Source organism: Indicator indicator, chromosome 1, assembly GCF_027791375.1.
Source record: "Indicator indicator isolate 239-I01 chromosome 1, UM_Iind_1.1, whole genome shotgun sequence".
Lineage (NCBI taxonomy): Eukaryota > Metazoa > Chordata > Aves > Piciformes > Indicatoridae > Indicator > Indicator indicator.
In genome coordinates, this window is record NC_072010.1 from 94,003,780 (window position 1) to 94,023,028 (window position 19,249).

At 43.9% G+C, this 19,249-nt stretch overlaps 1 protein-coding gene across 1 annotated transcript in view; it reads right to left on the reverse strand.

The window, feature by feature from the left end:
* The window catches only part of MAN1A2 (mannosidase alpha class 1A member 2), a 153,799-nt gene extending 137,000 nt beyond the window's left edge, over positions 1–16,799 (reverse strand). Inside the window, exon 1 of the mRNA XM_054399609.1 lies at positions 16,492–16,799. Within this exon, the coding sequence (XP_054255584.1) occupies positions 16,492–16,799 (308 nt within the window). The remainder of the gene's footprint in view (positions 1–16,491) is intronic.
* Positions 16,800–19,249: the final 2,450 nt, after the last annotated feature.

Consider the following 19,249-nt stretch of genomic DNA (forward strand, 5'->3'; position numbering starts at 1 on the left):
GTCAGGATCTTTGTTCATATAAACCTGCAATAAAATTATGTCAGGATACAAGAAGCAAAACAAACACAGACAATGAGTAATGTTTAAGGAGTATGTACATCTAGAACTCTAGTACAGTAGTATACCTAGTATATACACCTCTGGAACTACCATTGATGTTTTTCATAACCCAATGATAAAATTGCAAGATTAAAGCAATGAAGGGTTAATTAACCCCTATCAGTACTATTTTCCCAGTGAAATACTTTATGATATTGAATTTTTTAAGCATTCCTTAAACAGGTTTTAAACATATGCAACAGCAGATAAATTGGTCAGAAACTACTTTTGGCATTCCTCTGGGGAAGAATAACCCCTTGCACCACTACAGGTTAATAATTAAAGCAGCTCTGTGGAGAAGCACCTGGGAGTGCTGATGGACAAGTTTACCACAAGCCAGCAATGTGCCCCATGGCCAAGAAGGTCAAACGTATTTTGGAGCACATGAAGAAGAGTGTGACCAGCAGGTCCCCTTCCCTTCTACTCCACCCTGGGGAGGCCACACCAGGAGTACTGTGTCCTGTTCTGGGCTCCCCAATTCAAGAGAGACAGGGAACTATTGGAGAGAGTCCAACAGAAGGCCACAAAGATGATGAGGGGACTGAAGCATCTGTCTTAAGAGGACAAGCTGAGAGAGCTGGGCTCTTTATCCTGGAGAAAAGAAGACTGAGCCAGCATTTATCAATGTCTAAAAGGTGGAGGTCAAGAGGATGTGGCTGATTTTTTTTCTTGGTGGTGGCCAGTGATAGGACAAGGGGCAACAGACACAAACTAGAACACAGGAGGTTTGACTTAAACATATGTAAAAAACTTCTTTCCTGTGAGGGTGCCAAGGGAGCGTTGGACTAAGCTACCCACAAAGGTTGTGGAGTCTCCTTCTCTGCAGACTTTCAAAGCCCACCTCGACATGTTCCTGCACAGCCTGCTGTTGGTGACCCTACTTTAGCAGAAGGGTTTGAACTAGATGATTCCAGAGATCTTTTCCAACCCTTACCAATCCGTGATTCTGTGTCATGACCAAGACAGAAAACACAGAAGCTCAGAACATTTATCTAAAACAATGAAAGAACTGGAGATATAAAAAGTCTCAGTAATTAGATCTTCAAATTGTCTTCATCAACAGAACCTCAGATTTTCCAGACAGCTTTATAAACAGCACATAGCAGAGACTGTGGTATCTTCCTCCGTTAAATTTATTAATATAATCCCATATATATATATTATGTAAAGTCAGGATTGTTCCTTCATCTCCAACACAGTTAACTTCCTAAATTCCCAGCAACAAAAATGCAGCACATGGACAGATTAAATTAAAATGTTATGTTAGCTGAAATGATTATGGCAACTTCCCTGGATCTTTCACAAAAAAGAGATCCCTTCCATAACCAACATATTAGCTGTAATAGAACATTATTATGAAAGAGGATAACATTGCTGATTTGACTCATGGAAACTCTTAAATTAAAAAACAATCCACAACTCTTTCCTTCACTGGCTGTAATCAGCAAAACCATGTTTACTTTGAGAGGTTCAAATAATTTCAAACACAGTGGACAAGAGTATGTAGTCCCAAGACAGCCAAACCAAGAGATAAAACTCTACAACTCAACGTCCAATGTGAGCTTGGGCTTAGCTCCACCAAAACCAAACTGGATATTTTCATAGGTGTAAACTACAAAAGATAAGAAAAAAAGTGCAATTGCACTAACTTAACTCAAGAGAAAAATATAGACTCAAAAAAGTATAAAATCTGAGATTAAAAAGTGGAACTGACTCAGCAAGATCAAGCCACTCCAAGAATCGAAGGATCCTGACATTTTCCTACCTTACACCTCCCAAGCCATTGCACTAGTAAGCACATTAACTCACAGTAAATTGCCTAACTGGCAAGGCACCCTGAACCAGCCAGCAAATTGCTGCCTGTCTACTGCTCAAAGAACCTCTGCATACATTATAAGATGCCAAAGACATAGACGTGGAAATTTGATAGATTCCATTTCTGAAGATCTGGGGGCAGACTAAAGCTGCCCAGCAGAGAAAGTCTTGGGTGTGTTGATCAGCCACCACATGACTACAAACAGCATGTGCCCAGCTGGCAAACAGCATCCTGACCTGGACCAGCAATGGTGTGTGACCAGCAAGATAAAGAAGGGATTGTATCCCTGGACTCAGCACTGGTGCGGCTATACCGGAAGTCCCGGGAGCAGTTTTGGGGCCCTCACTACAAGAAAAACATTGAGATACTGAAGCAGGTCCAAAGAAAGGCTGGTGAAGGGTCTGGAGAACGGGTCTGGTGAGGAGTGACTGAGGGAACTGGGGTTGTTTAGTCTGGAGAAAAGGAGGCTATGGCAAGACCTTCTTACTCTCTCCAACTTTCTGAAAGGAGGTTGGACCCAGCTGGGTGTGGTCTTGCCTCCCTAGTAACAAGTGGTAAGAGGAGCAGAAATGGCCTCAAACTGCACCAGGAGAGGTTTAGGTTGAATATTAGAAGAAAACGCTTCACTGAAAGGGTCCTCAAACACTGGAACAGGCTTGCCAGGGAAGTCACTGAATCCCCAATCTCTGGCAGCATTTAAAAGATGCAGAGATGTGGCATTGAGGGACATAGTTTAGCACCAGACTTGAAAGAGTGTTTGGATTCAATCACCTTAAAGGTCTTTTCCAACCCAAATGATTCTGTGAGTAATGCTGCAGCAAACAGTCATAACATGTCAAGCATGAAAGCTGCTATTAGCTGGAAGTTCTTTCCAAACCTAAAGATGCTGCAAACTCAAGCACTCAGACTAGGTAATGGAAGCTTAATTTCCTCCTCTATAAACATTTTGTCACCTTCAGTCATTACCAGTTTGGATTCTAGAAAGAAGGGATGGAAGAAAAAAATAAAGAACAGAAAACCTGATATTTAAGGTGGCTGTCAAAGCTATGGCAGCTTCCCTTCTTCAAGATTTCTGAAGTTTTGTGGAGGCTTTTATTTACTCCTGTGCCTCAGTGGTTGAAGCTCACTCATTATTAATGGATTAAAAGAAGAGGAGGCAGTATTACCCATCTGTATTAGCCAATGTATGTTGAAACCACACCTAGCCTTTACAGGAGCAAGTTTGAGACAAAGGCTATCTGCAGTCTGAAAAACAGTACAGCATAATGGAACATCAGAACAACTTTCAGGTTATACTTCCTATCCTTCCTTCTTCTCCCAGCTTTCATACCTGAAGGATGGTAAAGAAGATGGTGATGTCAATTTAGATGCCTCTGATTACAGAGCCATAGGATATCGCCTGCAACCTTTGCAGCCCTACTTTATTTCAACTGTTGAGCACTGAACTGACAACAGTAGTGCCAAATTGCTAGAAATAAGTGACTGCTTCTATATAAAGGAGAAGTAGAGCAGAAACTGAATATATAAAACATAAAACCAACAACTGTCAGCCACAAATGTCTTTGAAGTTTGATGTAAATATAAGGCTACCTAAATCTCAAAAGGCATTCTATTTTAAGTATTACTGAACCCAGCTGAAAGCTGGTGAGGCAGGGCTAAGGCAGAGCATCAAATTTAAGTAATATTTTTTACACTTCCACAAATTTTCTCTTTACTAGAACACTAGGCAATATTAGGCAGTTTGGGATTTTTTTTCTCAAAATTCCATACTATGAACACACCAAGGTTCAAAACAAACTTGCGAGGGAATCAATGAGCAGCAAGTAATTATGGCTTACTCAAAAATCATAGAATAGCCTTAGAATGGACCTCCAAGACCATCCAGTCAGCCATTATTTAACTCTGTCAAGGCTGGTGCTAAACCATGTCCCTCAGCACCACATCTCTGCCTCTTTTAAACACCTCCAGGGATGGGGATTCAACTACCTCCTTGGGGGGCCTGTTCCAGTAACTGGGAACCATTTCAGGGAAGAAGCTTCTTCTAACAGCCAACCTAAACTCCCCTGGTGCAACCTGGGGCTATTTCCTCTTGTCCTATCACTTGTTAATAGAGCAAATACATCAACACCTACCTTGCTATAACCTCCTTTCAGAGGGTTATAGCCTTATACACATCACTTTGGAGTTTGGGCTGCTTGTCGTTTACTTGTTACTATAGGAAAGGAAGCTTCACAGATGCTTCCTTGGGTTCTTTCCTTCTAAACTCAAAAAAAAAAAATAGTAAAGGGGCATTTTCTTTGCAGTGTCTTAAGTTTCTCCTGCAAGCGTTGCTCCAGGTTGCATTAACCACTTGAAACATCACATATTTCACTGAGCGTAATGATTCAGGCATCTTGCCAAACTGACACCTGTATGTCAAGCCTTATTTTTCTTTGTCATATCAGTAGACTGGATGATCCTGTCCCACTGTAGTGTGACAGTCAGATGCTATTCTGGAGAAGAGAAGGCTCAGGGGAGACCTCATTGCTGTCTACAACTACCTGAAGGGAGGTTGTAGCCAGGAGGGCTTTGGTCTCTTCTCCCAGGCAACCAGCAGCAGAACAAGAGGACACAGTCTCAAGCTGCACCAGGGGAGGTTTAGGCTGGAGGTGAGGAGAAAGTTCTTCACAGAGAGAGTGGTTGGCCATTGGAATGGGCTGCCCAGGGAGGTGGTGGAGTCATCATCCCTGGAGGTGTTCAAGAGGGGATTGGACATGGCACTTGGTGCCATGGTTTAGATAGGCATGAGGTGTAGGGTGACAGGTTGGACTCGATGATCCTTGAGGTCTCTTTCAACCTTCTTGATTCTATTCTATTCTATTCGCCGAAAATTAGGTCTGAAAAAGGGAGAGAAGGTGTCAAGCAAACAGCTATGCATAACTGCAACAGCATGTCCATCTGAACAAAACCAGTGCTTAAGTGATTTATAAATAGCAAAATAAACACATCCTAAAACTCCAGATGTAAAAGAAACAAAGCAAACTAATGACCTGGGGTTCACATTCAGTATTAGTTATACGATCTCAAAAATTCTAGTGAAACACACACAAGAACAAAGTCACTATTAGCCGTTTGACTTTCTGTCAGTAAAGTGTTCCCACCACCTAATCCAAGCACCAAGTAGCTCTTAAATGCTGCAATGCCAACAAAGGAATGGGCAAAAGCCAGACAGGAAGATTCCATCACTGTTTTGTTGTTGTTTTCACATCAAATAATACCAAGAACAAAAGGGGGTTAATATTTCATTTGGGGAAGACGTTTTTGGTGGGTTTTGGTGGTATTTTTAGAAAAGAGCTTCCTTTGTTACCAGTACAGCTTCAAATGATTCCCAATTGTCATATTCACCAGTGTTACTACAAGAAAAAGCTGAACCAAGCTCATAACAGATGTTATTTATAAAAAAACTTCCACTAGGATATAAGTCACCTCAAAGAATCAGACTGTTAGGGGTTGGAAGAGATCTCCACAGATTAACTAGTCAAACTTCCCTGCTAAAAGGGGGTTGCCCAGGGCAGGTTGCAAAGAATCATATCCAGGCGCATTTTAAAAGTCTCCAGAGAATTAGACTTTACAGCCTCTCCTGGCAGCCTGGTCCAGTGGTCCAGCACACTCACAAGAAAGCAGCTTTTCTTTACGTTTAAATGAAAGGTCCTGGTTTTCAGTTTATACCCACTGCCCCTTGTTCTATCACTAGGCACCACTGAAAAGAGCCAGTGACACCCAACCCTTTAGATATCACAGAACTGAGAAGATTCCCTCTCAATTTGCTCTTTTCCAGGCTAAAGAACCCCAGGTCAGCCTCTCCTCATAGGACACATGGTTCAGTTTCCTGTCCCTCTTGAGCTGGGCAGTCCAGAATGGGACACAACACTTCAGGCATAGCCTCCCCAGTGCAGAGCAGAGGGAGAGAAGAACCTCCATCAACCTACTGGCCACACCACGCTCTTCTAAATGCACCCCTTCCTGGGGCACGTGATTTGCTTTCTTGGCCACAGGGGCACATTGCCACGTCAACTATTGGTGTTAAAGTTTCTTATGCAAGTATTGAAAAGACAGCAGTGACAATAGATTATCCACTTCACTGAACAGTTTATAGACATGACAATATGGATACTTTGGTATCTTTCCATAAGTGTCAGTCCCTCAATGTAAGACAGTTCCCAGACATGATATAAAATTTTTTAAAAGTATCTCTGTTATCACAGCTCCTGCAGTGCAGTTAGGTTCCCCTCACTTCACATAGAAATAGGCATAACATTCATATTCTAGGAACTTTTCACTGTACTGATCTGGACCAACTTAACAAATGTAATAATTAGTAGATCTAACCTGACCGACTATTTTTAATAGATCAGAGTAACAATAACCAGTTAAAGTAATGCTGAAGATATAGTAATAAAAACAAAGTGTAATGTCTGTTTAATTCTTAGCACTTTATTTGTTTTGATTTTTTTTCCTGTTTACTGCAAAATAGCTGTTTCATAGACCCATTAATATTTTAATTCCATAGGTTCCACTGTCTCCACAAAGTAGAATTGTTCATAGAAGTAGAAACTTGAATTCTTTGAATACCCTTTGTAACATCAGAACTCCAGCATGCAAGCCCACTTTCCCCTTTGCAGTGTTTTCCTCTCTAGAACACTGCATTGCAACTCAAAATTTAATACATATGTTACTTAATAATTTGGAGAACACTTTCCACTCAACATGAACCTACAACAGCAGAACAGATGCCTTTGGGAAACCATGGATTTGTGATTATAGCTCTGGGAAAACAGACACATGCTTGCATCATCTACAATCATTAAGTTTAGAATTAAACAGTCCTCAGTTTTTCTGAGATAAACCTGATTAAAAAGAGATTTAAAAGGTCACTAGAAACATGGTTCTTAGTCAAACTAGTTCACGCTATCATTTTTTCCAGATGGAATTTTCTTTCACTGGGGGCAGGGAAAAAAAAAAAACCAAAGCACAAAGTGGGGACAATATTGTATGTTATCCAGGAAAATAACACACCCTCTACTTTAAGAAACTTAATTTCCCTTACTTTCCTATCTCATGCCCAGAGAGTCACTTCAAGTTTTGTTTTTAAAGCATAGAACAAATTTTATTTCATAAAAGCAATGAAAACAACTAAAGTCTACAGTCCAGAAGGCCAGCTCTCAATTAGGATTTTTAAAATATGATTTTTAAAATATACTACATAAAGCATGCAAGTATCCCTGGTGGGACTGCTGGTGGACAAGGTCCCTATGAGCCAGTAATGTGCCCTCACGGCCAAGAAGGCAAACAGTATTCTAGGGTGCGTTAAGAAGAATGTGGCAGACAGGTTGAGGGAGGTTCTCATCCCCCTCTACTCTGTGCTGTTCAGGCAACACCTGGAGCATTGTGTGCAACTCTGGGCTCCCCAGTTCAAGAGACAGAATTGCTGGGAAGAGTCCAGTGGAGGGCCACAAAGATGATGGAGAGGACTGGAGCATCTCTTCTCAGAGGCTGAGAGACCTGGGGCTATTTAGCCTTAAGAAGAGCAGACTGAGAGGGGATCTTAACAAGAGTTAAATGGTGGAGGTCAAGAGGATGGGGCAATGCTCTTTTCAGTGGTGTCCAGTGATAGGACAAGGGCCACAAACTAGAACACAAGAGGTATCACTTAAACATAAGGAAAATCTTTCCTGTGAGGGTGCCAGAGCACTGGACCAGGCTGCCCAGAAAGGTTGTGTAGTTTCTTCTGGAGATTTTTAAAACCTGCCTGAATGTGCTCCTGTGCAACCTGATTTAGCAGAGACGTTGGACTAGATGATCTCCAGAGGTCCTGCCCAGCCCCTACCAGTCTATGATCCTGGGTCAAAAGCAGATCCCCTAATTTGCATAGGGAAAGTAGTAAACAGCAACATATGCAGAAAAGTCTGTTGAGGAAATAACACACATTGTAAGCTACTCTTACTAGACCACCAAGTACAACACAGTGTATGCAGCACAAACTTACTTATGTGGCAGGATATTCTAAGAACATGGCTGATGTGATCTTCCCCTTTCCACTGAAGGACTTAAGGGATATGGCACTCTGACAGATGAGATGTTTTTCTTCCCCTCTGTGAGCACATTCAGTTTGATCCAATAAAAAGTAAAACAGATTAGTTTGATTTACCACTGACAGTCACCTGCTCAGAAGTGGCCTGACTGTACATTTCAGCAGTTAAAACACGTCAGCAGGTCCCAGTGAAAAATGGTAACAAATTACTGAGAGGAAGAAACTATTTATGCAGCTTGCCTGTGCAAACTTCAAATGCTTTGCTGGCCTACAAACACTGCTAAATCTCATCTGAGATGAATGTCATCTTGCAAAAGTCTTCCAAGCAGCTATGAGCACACATTAAATGTGAAAATTGACATTTCTGCATGCTGGTGTTAACAGACACAAAGTAATCTCATTTAACAGCTTTTAAAACTTTATACTGCAAAAAGATACTTTCATCGTATGTGCTCCCTTCAAGATGTATTTTTGCTCATGCCATGCTGATCAGATTACAAAATGCTAAGCCAAATGAAAACCTCAAACTCACTCTCTCAGAGAGAGTTGTAGAAAACAGCCACCTGTCCAGAGTAAGCCTCAATGGCAGCACCATGGCAAGAAGTTGGAGAAGCTTTTACAAAATCCTCTGCTGGCTTAAGAATCATTTCAACTGGAAAAGATATTTAAGATCATCGAGTCCAATCGCTCTCTAACTCTATCAAGTCTGGTGCTAAATCATGTCCCTAAATAACACATCTCAGCTCCAAGGAGGGACTGGGGATTCAACCACCTCCCTGGGGAGCCTATTCCAGGGTTTGAGAATCCTTTGAGTGAAGAAGTTTCTTTTAATAGCCAACGTGGGCCAACTTGAGGCCATTTCCTTTCATCCTATCCCTTGTTACTAGAGAGAAGAGACCAACACCCACCCTGCCATAAGGTCCTTTCAGGAAGTTGTAGAGAGCAAGAAGGTCTCCCCCCTCAGCCTCATTTTCTCCAGAGTAAACAATCCCAGTTCCCTCAGCTGCTCCTCACAAGCCCAGTTTTCCAGATGTTTCGCCAGCTTCCTTGCCCTTCTCTGGACCTGCTCCAGGACCTCAATCTCCCTTATACTGCAGCACCGAAAAAAGAACACAGCGCCAAGGTGTGGCCTCACCAGTGCTGAGTCCAACAGCCCCTTTCCCCGTGCTGCTGGTCACACTATTCCTGTTACAGGCCAGGATGCTGTTGGCCACCTTGGCTGCTTGGGCACATGCTTGCTCATCATCGGCTAGCATGCTGACCAACAACCCCCCAGTCTCTCTGCTGGGCAGCTTTCTAGCCACCACTCCCCAAGCCTGCAGCATTCATGGCGTTGTTGAAGCTCATACAATTGCCCTCAGCCCATCAATTCAGCCTGTCAGGACCCTGTCTAGAGCCTTCCTACCCTCCTACACTCCCTCCCCAGCTTAGTGTCATCTGCAAACTGACTGAGGGTACACTCAATCCCCTTGTTCAGATCAATGATGAAGAAAGGCCTTACAAAATTTTTACTCTTTGCCCATATGCAGTCTCAGTTCAATGGTTATGAAAGTATGTACACCTACAAGGCACGTCACCAAATTTGTAATCAGTTTTATGTACATTTGTTGTATGAAAGCAAAAAGCTGTCATTCAGAACTAGCTGAGTAGGATCAAAATGTCAATAATTACCACAGGAGATAATCAAAAGATTGGAGGACTTTTATTGTGCAGTATGCCCATAACTAACCATGCTGCTTACTACTGTCTACACTGCTACCATCAGGCAGAAAGTCACGTTTTCACTATAGCTCTTTTGAGATTTTAAATCAACAAAACTCCAAATGAACCGAAGTGCTCTTTCCTCCCACCCATTAGCTGGCCCAAATCCAGCCAGCAGATTTTCTGAAGTTTTCCCACGGCTGACTATTTCCTAGCATGCAGACAATGTGTATATCATGCAGAAAACAAGTTAAAACTTTGTGTATATTTTTTTTTTCAAAACTGGAAAGGACAAGAGCTGGAGAACACCAGCACTTGACTCTTCTCTTTCCTAGCACAGGAAATACTTTGACAAACTGGAGGATAGCAATATAACTTGAAGAAAACAGCACTCTACATGTGATGCAAGCTGTTCAGCAGATGGGGTGAAGGACATCTAGACAGATGGTCCAGAATTTGCATTTTGCAATTCAAAGATGAAAGCGCTTCTCAGCCTACAACATACTGCACTAATTCCAGCAGAACCTTAGAAATAATACAAGACAGCACCTCTCCCACAGTCCAGTACAAATTCAGGAGGAATTCAAATTGAGTTCATGGGTATAATGTGGAAATTCCAAAAGAAATCAAGAGATCTTGAACTCCCGTAACTCTTCAAGTACCAGCACCATTTCTCAATCCTCTTCTCAAAACCGAGTTCAGAACACAGAACAACATGTGGCTACTAAAAAGTCCAGCTGAGGAAAGTCTCAAGGAAAGATGGGCAGTGCCCTTCACAGAATCACAGACTGGTAGGCATCGAAAAGGACCTCCAGATATCATCTAGTTCAAACCCTTTGCTAAAGCAGAGGCACCCAGAGCAGGTAGCACAGGAACATGTTCAGGTGCATTTTGAAAGACACCAGAAAAGGAGACTCCACAACCTCTCTAGGCAACCTAGTCCAGTACACCAGTACACTCCTAGTAAAGAACATTTTCCTTATGTTTGAATGAAACCACCTGTATTCTAATTTGTGCCCATTGCCCCCTGTCCTATCACTGGGCACCACAAAAAAGAGCCCAGCCCTATCCTCTTGACCCTCACCCATTAGATATTGAAAAGCATTGATAAGATCCCATCTCAGTCTGCTCTTCTCCAGGCTAAACAGCTCCAGATCCTCACAGGAGAGATGCTCCAGTTCTCTCAGCATCTTCTTGGCCTTCTGTTGGAATCTCTCCAGTAGCTCCCCATCTCTCTTGAACCAGGGAGCCCAGAATGCCACATGATACTCCAGGTGTGGCCTCACTAAGACAGAGTAGATGGAGAGGAGAACTCCCTCAACCTGCTGGCCTATCTTTTCTTAATGCACCCCAGAATACACAGTCTCAAGCTGCGCCAGGGGAGGTTTAGGCTGGAGGTGAGGAGAAAGTTCTTCACAGAGAGAGTGGTTGGCCATTGGAATGGGCTGCCCAGGAAGGTGGTGGAGTCACCATCCCTGGAGGTGTTCAAGAGGGGATTGGACGTGGCACTTGGTGCCATGGTTTAGATAGGCATGAGGTGTAGGGTGACAGGTTGGACTCGATGATCCTTGAGGTCTCTTCCAACCTTCTTGATTCTATTCTATTCTATTCTATTCTATTCTATTCTATTCTATTCTATTCTATTCTATTCTATTCTATTCTATTCTATTCTATTCTATTCTATTCTATTCTATTCTAATACCATTGGCCTTCTTGGTCATTGCTGACTCAAGGGCAATCTGTTGGCCACAAGCATTCCCAGGTGCTTCTCCACAGAACTGCTTTCTAGCAGGTCAACCCCTAACCTGCAGTGGTACAGGGTTATTTCTCACCTTGTTGAACTTCATAAGGTTCCCCTTTGTCCAACTCTCCAGCCTGTCCACGTCCTTCTGAATGACAGCACAGCCCAATAGGGTGTCAGCCACTCCTAGTTTTGTATTGTCACCAGACTTTGCCTTGAGTACCCTCTGTCTCCTTATACTGCCCGTGCAGTAGTTTCAACAGCTGAAGACTGACACCAGGCAGTTTTTACACTAGACATAGGAGATGTTTCTGAACCCTGACTTGAAACATACTACTCCTGCCCTCTTCAGGTCCCTAAGTCTCACCATAAGGACTGGCACCTCCTGCATGTAGCACTCTAAAAACTCTCTGCTTCCAGATGCAGCACCTCAGTTTAAACTCAGAGCCCACATTTTAGAGACTGCGCAGTGTATTCTGCAGACAGGCTCAACTTCATGCAATAAGAAAACCTGCATGGAGTGGCAGTTGGGGCCTAAAGTGGCTCCTGATTTTTCAGGGGAAAAAAATAACAACCAGGTTCTCTGAACCACAACAGCAAATACTCTTCATTACACTAATGAGCTGTGCCTCAAAGGAAGGTGGGAAAGGAAGAACAGAATGTTTAATGTATTTTCATACTTCATGGCATGGCAGAGGATGACAAGACACACTGAGTAATAGAGGTTAAATTATCTCCTATGCCCACTGTAACTATGGTTAATTAAGTCATACAGACCAGAGAAGACAAAGGTATTCAAAAGAAGCATGTTCTTTCATGTTCTTTTACCCAATTAAAAAAAAAAAAAAAAAGGAAGAAATTAAGACTGAAAGGTCTCCAAACTCATTTTGGCTGCTTTCAGCCTCCTTAGAGACAGCAGCTGCTAGCGTCACAAAAAAAAAAAAAAAAAAAAAAAAAAAAAAAAACCAACAACAATATACTGAGCAACAGAAAAAAAGCACTTTTAGACTATTGGCATCCAGCTTGCTGATCCACACTGGTCATATTGGGCTCCTGAGCTTACATCTTTGTTTCTATGAAGATAACCGTGCTAGGCACCGTCAAAGGCATGCTCTGCTCTGAACTATACCTAATCACACACAGCTGAAGCAGTCAGTTGCATCAGCAGCTCTCACTGTCAAACTGATGGCTGTGATTCGTGGTGGGACTTTTAAGTGAAGTAGGAATTATGACTTGAAGTGCTACACGAATTTAACTGAAGATACAACTCTACAAACTCAGAAGGGATGAATTTTTGGTACGAATGTAGTCCAAATGCTGTCACAAAAGTGGCTTTGCCGCTTTGAGCTCATAAAATTACATTATTTGTTGCTTCTGAGATTAACCTGCTTTTAACACAAAAATGATCTCACCTTTGTCAAGTAAAGAGCAGCTGCTTGACACATCACTACAGAAAAATCTGCTGAAGTTTCCTATTACAGATAATTATTTTATTTCTTTTTAATCTGATGAATCAAGGAGATTATAGAGTATCTGGATTTTCCATTCCTTTACAATGTTTCATTTTGGTTCCCTAGGTATCTTTCAGACCTATTCCTGAATAAAAAAAATACCCTAAGGGAGATGGAAAGTATCTGGCTAGCGAGAAACACTTTAAGCATGGCAGAAGAGATGCAGAAGTTTGAGAGAAGTGACAGTTACCCAAAACCATGTAATACATTTTGAGTGATGCACAACTTTGGCAAAATGTGTCTTCAGAAGTGTGCTGCTCTCATTCCTGTACCTCTGCAATATCCTATTTGAAATGGAGAGAAATTCACTTCTGGGAATGAAATTGATTTTAAAGAGCATGTGTATGCACACATCTTCAAGTCCTGGATTTGAAGTCTTTTCCACTCACCCTCCTCCTAGAGGCAAAATTTTGTGGTACACCTTTCCAACACCACTAACAATGGTTGGACTCAATGATCTTAAAATTTGTTTCTAACAGAAACCATTCTATGGTTCTATAGCCCATTCCCCAAGCATTATTCTGCAAGTGCCCACAAAGAGCTGACCTGTGAAATGAACAGCCAAAATGAGTATTAACTTGCACTGCAACCCATCCATTTCCCAAAATATAAATTATTTCATTCCATATTTTAAACACATTCTTACAAAAAAGCTGTGTGTTGGGGTTTTTGCGGTTGATTAGCAAGGACACTAATTCTTCAATAAATATTTAAGAATACCAGAAAGGGAGGGGAGTGTCTCTCCCTTTTTCTGCCTGGAAGGTTCAAGAAGGGAAGAGGATAGAAAGCAGAAACAAAACAGGTTAAATGAAGGGGTAACCACTGTAACAATAATAACAATTCTAAAAAAAAATTCAAGAATGTCAAGTGAGCCAAAGGAAAGAGGTGGGAAAGCAATGTGAGGAATACAGAGAAGATCCAGTGAGAACCATTATCTGTATACCCAAGACTGAAGCATGTATTTAGTGTTCACCAACGACCCTCTCCCTACATCACTGATGTATTTTGATAGAAATATGAATGCCCTCCAATAGCCTACAAAGCTCAAGATATAAGGGGCAGGGGGAAGTGAGCATTAAAATATTACAGTCTATAAAATATTACAGCTTACATACCAAGGAAGTGGCATAATGATATATGTTTTTAATCATTTGAGGTCAATACCAGTCACCAAATCAACATATCTGTCATGTCATGATCAAGTGTATACTTCATAGTAAGTGATCTTTGAGCCAAATTCCTCTTAAGTCCCATAATTCTTGGAACACAGCTTGTCGATCCATCACCACACTTCACATCTTAGACCACTTCCTCCTTTCTACTACCATTTGTTTAATTTCTTTTGATCCTTTGTACCATAACTTCACAGTGCCATTGAAACAAGGATACTTAGAGAGCAACAGACACTTGCCTTTGCACCTTGACAGTAAGATGAATAAAGTTTTCCATCGCACAGAGATAATTCAGAATTCACTTTTCAAGATCCTATACTTTCTGTCAAAGCCTTTGCAATCCAGGAGCTGGAATTCAGCAATGAGAATGGCAACAGGTGTTTTATGGAAAAGTCACCACATCAGCTCCAAGCTAGCACACACCCTATTGATAAGCCTACGTGGTAAGAAGCAATAAAAACCAGCTGCTCCAAAAATACAAAATTTTGCTCCACAATGCATATGGTGGCATTCACACAGGTGTCTTATAACCAGGCTAAGCATTCAGGCTTTTAGTAGTTAAGACATGCTTGAAGCAGTTGAATAGTTTGCAGGGCTAAACCAACAGGAATGGTATCTATTGTTTCAAATAACTCAGAAGTTGATCACAAAAAATGGACATGACAGAGACTATTTCGGTTGGGGGGCAGGGGGAGACACACAGTTTATTGAAGAACTACTGGAGTTAACTTGTAACAGGATAAATACTTTAAGAACAGATCCCAAGCAAGCCAAACGCATTTAGCTCTAACAGTTCCAAGTTACTGCTTATCTACAGATGGCAGACAAAAATGGTATGCACTCCAGTACTAAAGCCGTAGTCTCAGTAATTACACTTAAATAGGAAACCTGAAAAATACCCACATAAATTGATTCATCAAGAGCATCACTCCAGAAGAATCAGTAAATTCCTTTTTCTATTGTCCATCTACTGGGCAACAAAAGGTGCAACAGTCACAGCTGGAGTTTTGAAAATTCCTGAACACTTTTTATCTCATCTACCTTCTGTTTCAGAGTCTGATTTTGACTGTATCTTACCACAGGGTCTGGGGAAGCTAAGAAATACGATCACAAGAAGAAAGATGAGAAGTTCAAAGGCATATTAGAATGTCTAAACCCGTATTTTGTGCAGCATTTAACTTCACCAGCAATTAACATCACAGACAGAAGTCCTTGTTAAACATTAAGCATCCATACCTTTTCAGTTAGGGAGAAAGAGCTCACGGTTAAGTGCCCCAAGACATTCAGCAGCTAAGATGCCTCACAGAAAAATACTACTCAAGGTCCTAACAGATGAGCAAAAGAGATGAAATAATATCCTTTCCTTTTAAACTAGCACAAATAACCATCAAATAATTCTTCTACCGTGTTAGTATGATATTTTTTAACCTGTTCAGAGAGGAACACTATCAGCACAAGTAATCTTTCTTTAAATTTCACTGTATTACTAATTTGAATATGGAAGAGCTTGTATTTTATCACTCATCATCATCATCACATTTTACACATCTTTGACAGCAAAGAGACATCAATCAGCTTCACTATGAAGCAATTAAAGTATGCTAAAAGCAAACATACTGTATAACCCTCATTTAAGTGTTTTAATCTCGGTTTTGAAGGCTTAACTTCACATGATCCAGTCTTGAACACTTAGAGGCTTGCACCATAAAAGCTTTGTGACCCCAAAATGCTATCAACAGCATGACATTTACCCTTGTCACCCTTAATGACTATTTTATCTCCAATTTCTTTACACTGGCAAACACAATGAAGGAACTTAACCACCAGCACCACCAACTGTCTGGAGCAATTTTTAGAAGAAATTATTCCAAGGGCCAGAAAAGGTGATTGTGCCTCTACCAGTTCTGCAACCTGTATGTCATGGGCTGACAGCCTCTGGGTCACAAGCATGAAGTCTCTGTCAGATCTTAGTACTTGCCACGCTGTTTTTGGATATGCACATAAATGCTATAGAAAAAAAATGCGGTAGTTTCCCAGTCAGTTTGCCATTAACTCAACCCCTTTTTTTTCCCCATATCTGATCAAAGGAATGGATTAAGGTGAGAAACACTTAATCAGTCATTGGGGGAGAACTCGTATTTATCCCCCCAGAAGGCTAAATTCACACTGGAAAAGGAAACATGGAGCCACAACCACAAATGGCAGCTGGAGGACACCAGGCTAGCGCTCAGAAGTTAATACACTTTGGGAAGACATAAGGATGTCAGAGAGAGGAGGGACAGCTGTACATAAAGGACCTATTTTAACAGATGCCCCCTCCACCCGGTTCGGCTCCCAGGGACACCGGTTGGCCACTTCGTACCAGGCAGAAAAGCACCTACCTGTGCCGGTGCTCGTCGTGCCCCTGCCCGTGGATGAGGAAGCCGCCGAGGTTCTTGTCCCCTTTGCTAGTATCCACGTGTGGAATGAGCACATCCTCCAAGCCCAGGTCAAAGCGCTTGTGCTTCGAGGAGTCGGGGAGGAAGAAGAACGCCCCGAAGCACAGGGTGATGAAGGCACTAAGAATAAGGAGCAGGATAAATTTTTCGGAGAGTCTCAAGGTAGCCCTGTGGTGAGGGAAAGTGGAGGCCCCCAGGTTCAGGGGGGGCAACCTCCGCCCGGAGAGCGGCAGCAGGGCGGGAGTGGTCATCCTGCCGCTAGCGAGTACCCCGGCGGGGCTCCGCTCAGCCCCTCAGCCCCTGCGGAGGCCGGCCCTGGTAGCTGGGGCCCGGTTTGACTCGGTCGCCTCCCGGCCCGGCGCGGGAGCTGGGGGCGGCTTCACCATCCTCCCCGCGGGCGCCGGGCCGCGTCCCCCCGCGGGGGAATGGAGAAGGAGAAGGGAGGGAAGGGGGGGCCGGGCCGCCCTGACGGCCCCCGCCCCCCCGGGGAGCTCGGCTGCCCCACTACCTGCGCACCCCGCGCTTCCCTTCCCTCGCCCCGAGGCCAGCAGGGCCCGAGCGGGCGGCTCCGGTCAGCGGCGCTCCCTCAGCTCCGCGGCCGCTCGGCTGCGGGACACTGCCGGCAAGCAGCAGCAGCAAGCTGCTGAAGAGGGCCCGGCCTGACTCTCAGCGTCCCTCCGCCCGCCTCCCCTTAGCTGGGCAAGGCGGAGGCTCATCCCCGCCGCGCCACCCCACTGCGAACGGCGCCGGGAAGGGCCACCGCAATTCCACTCCGGACCCCTCTTCCCTGCCCCCACTGCGCCTGCGCGGCTGCGGGCAAGCGACGCAGGCGCAGAAGAGATAGCGAGGTCTAGAGGAAGCAGCTGTGAGAAGAGTGTCGCTCCCTGAGAGTGGGACGGCTGAGGGGCTGACCCTGCCCGCTCTGTTCCCTGGAGGAGGCGGAGGCTGGGCTGTTCAGCTCAGCGTGGCTCTCCTGGCGCCTCGGCGTTGCCACCTGCGGAAAGCGGTGTGTTCCCGCAGTGCTGCGGCAGCGGCCGGTCTGTCTTCTTCGCCGCGTTGGTGGCGGCGCTGAGGGTAGCGAAACTCCAGAGTGTTTGTTTGCCAGCAAAACCTAGGCCGGCTGGAAAGCTGGGCAGAGAGAAATCTCATGAAGTTCAGTAAGGGCAAGTGTACGGTCCTGCACCTGAGGAGAAATAAGCCCCTGCATCAGTACAGGTTAGGAGCTGAACTGCTGGAGAGCCTCTCTGCAGAGAAGGACCTAGAAGTGCTGGTTTGCAAAGTCCTCCTGAGCCAGCAGTTTGCCCTCATGGCCAAGAAGGCTAATGGCCTCCTGGAGTGCACTCTGAAGAGCATCACCAGCATGCTCAGGTCCATTTCTACTCTGCCGTTATGAAGCCACACCTGCAATATTGTGTCCAGTTCCGGGCTCCCCAGTTCAAGAGAGACAGGACAACAAATGCTGAGAGGCCTGGAGCGTCTCTCTGAGGAGCAGAGGCTGAGGGAGCTGGGGCTGTTTAGCCTGGGGAAGAGCAGACTGATGGGATCTTATCAATGTTTATCAATATCTAAACGTGAATATCAAGAGGATGGGGCTAGGCCCTTTTCAGTGTTGCCCAGTGATAGGACAAGGGGCACTGGGCACAAACTAGAACACTGGAGATTTTCAAGTGAACATAAGGAAAAAATTCTTCACTTTGAGGCTGCCAGAACACTGCATCAGGCTGCCCCTCTGGAGTCTCCTTCTCTGGGAAGCCAGGACACATTCCTGTGTCACCTGCTTTAGCAGGAGGGGTTGATTACCAAGGTCCTTTCCAACCCCTACCAGTCTGTGATTCTGGAAGCAAAAATACTGTGCAGAACAGGAGCACAGAGCATGGAGCTGTGTAAATCATCCTGGGGAACCTCATGAAATAGGATCCCATGGAGAAATAATAGCTGTCTCTAGCATGACAAACATCCTGAGGAAGCTGCATGGAGCTCTGATATGAGCATGCACTGGTACTCTATGAAGGTGTCAGGCTGTGTGTCTTCTTATGGGGTTATTTTCATGTGTCCACAGAATCAGGCTGGGTAGTGGAGCATGCTGCCTAGGGCAGCTCTTCTGAGACAGCTGAGGGCTGAGAATCTGCAAGGACTGTGGCAGGTCTAAGTGACTTCAACTGTTTGAGCCATCCAGCTTCCCAAGTCACTTTAAACCTATGGGAATATTAAAGCAGAAGTGGCATGAAAAGAAGCATAGATGAAGTGGTAGGCAGAAAACATACCTGAATATTAAAGTGACCATTTTACACTGCCTAGAGAGGCTGTTGAGTCTCCATCTATAGGGGCATTCCAAGCTTACCTGGATGTGTTCTTGTGTGATTTATTCTAGGTGATCTTGTGCTAGCAGGGGGCATTGGACTACTCCCTACCATCTGTGTGTGGTTCTGTGACGCCCTGGGCAGCCTGTTCATAAAAGCAGGAAGAAGGACAGGTTAGTTCAACATGCTAAAGTGATATTAACTGGCCTGGAGAGGATTTCCAAGGTGGAAGGCAACATCCCCAGACTGTGGTGGGACTGAAAGGATGAGAACTGAAGGGCAGTGGTGGGCAGGAGCTCCTCGCAAGGAACCCCCTGAGCCGAGGTCCAGAAGAAACAGGAATCCAGTCTTCAGGTGTAAGTACACAAAGAAAGCAGGAGAGAAAACATAGAGGCATATGT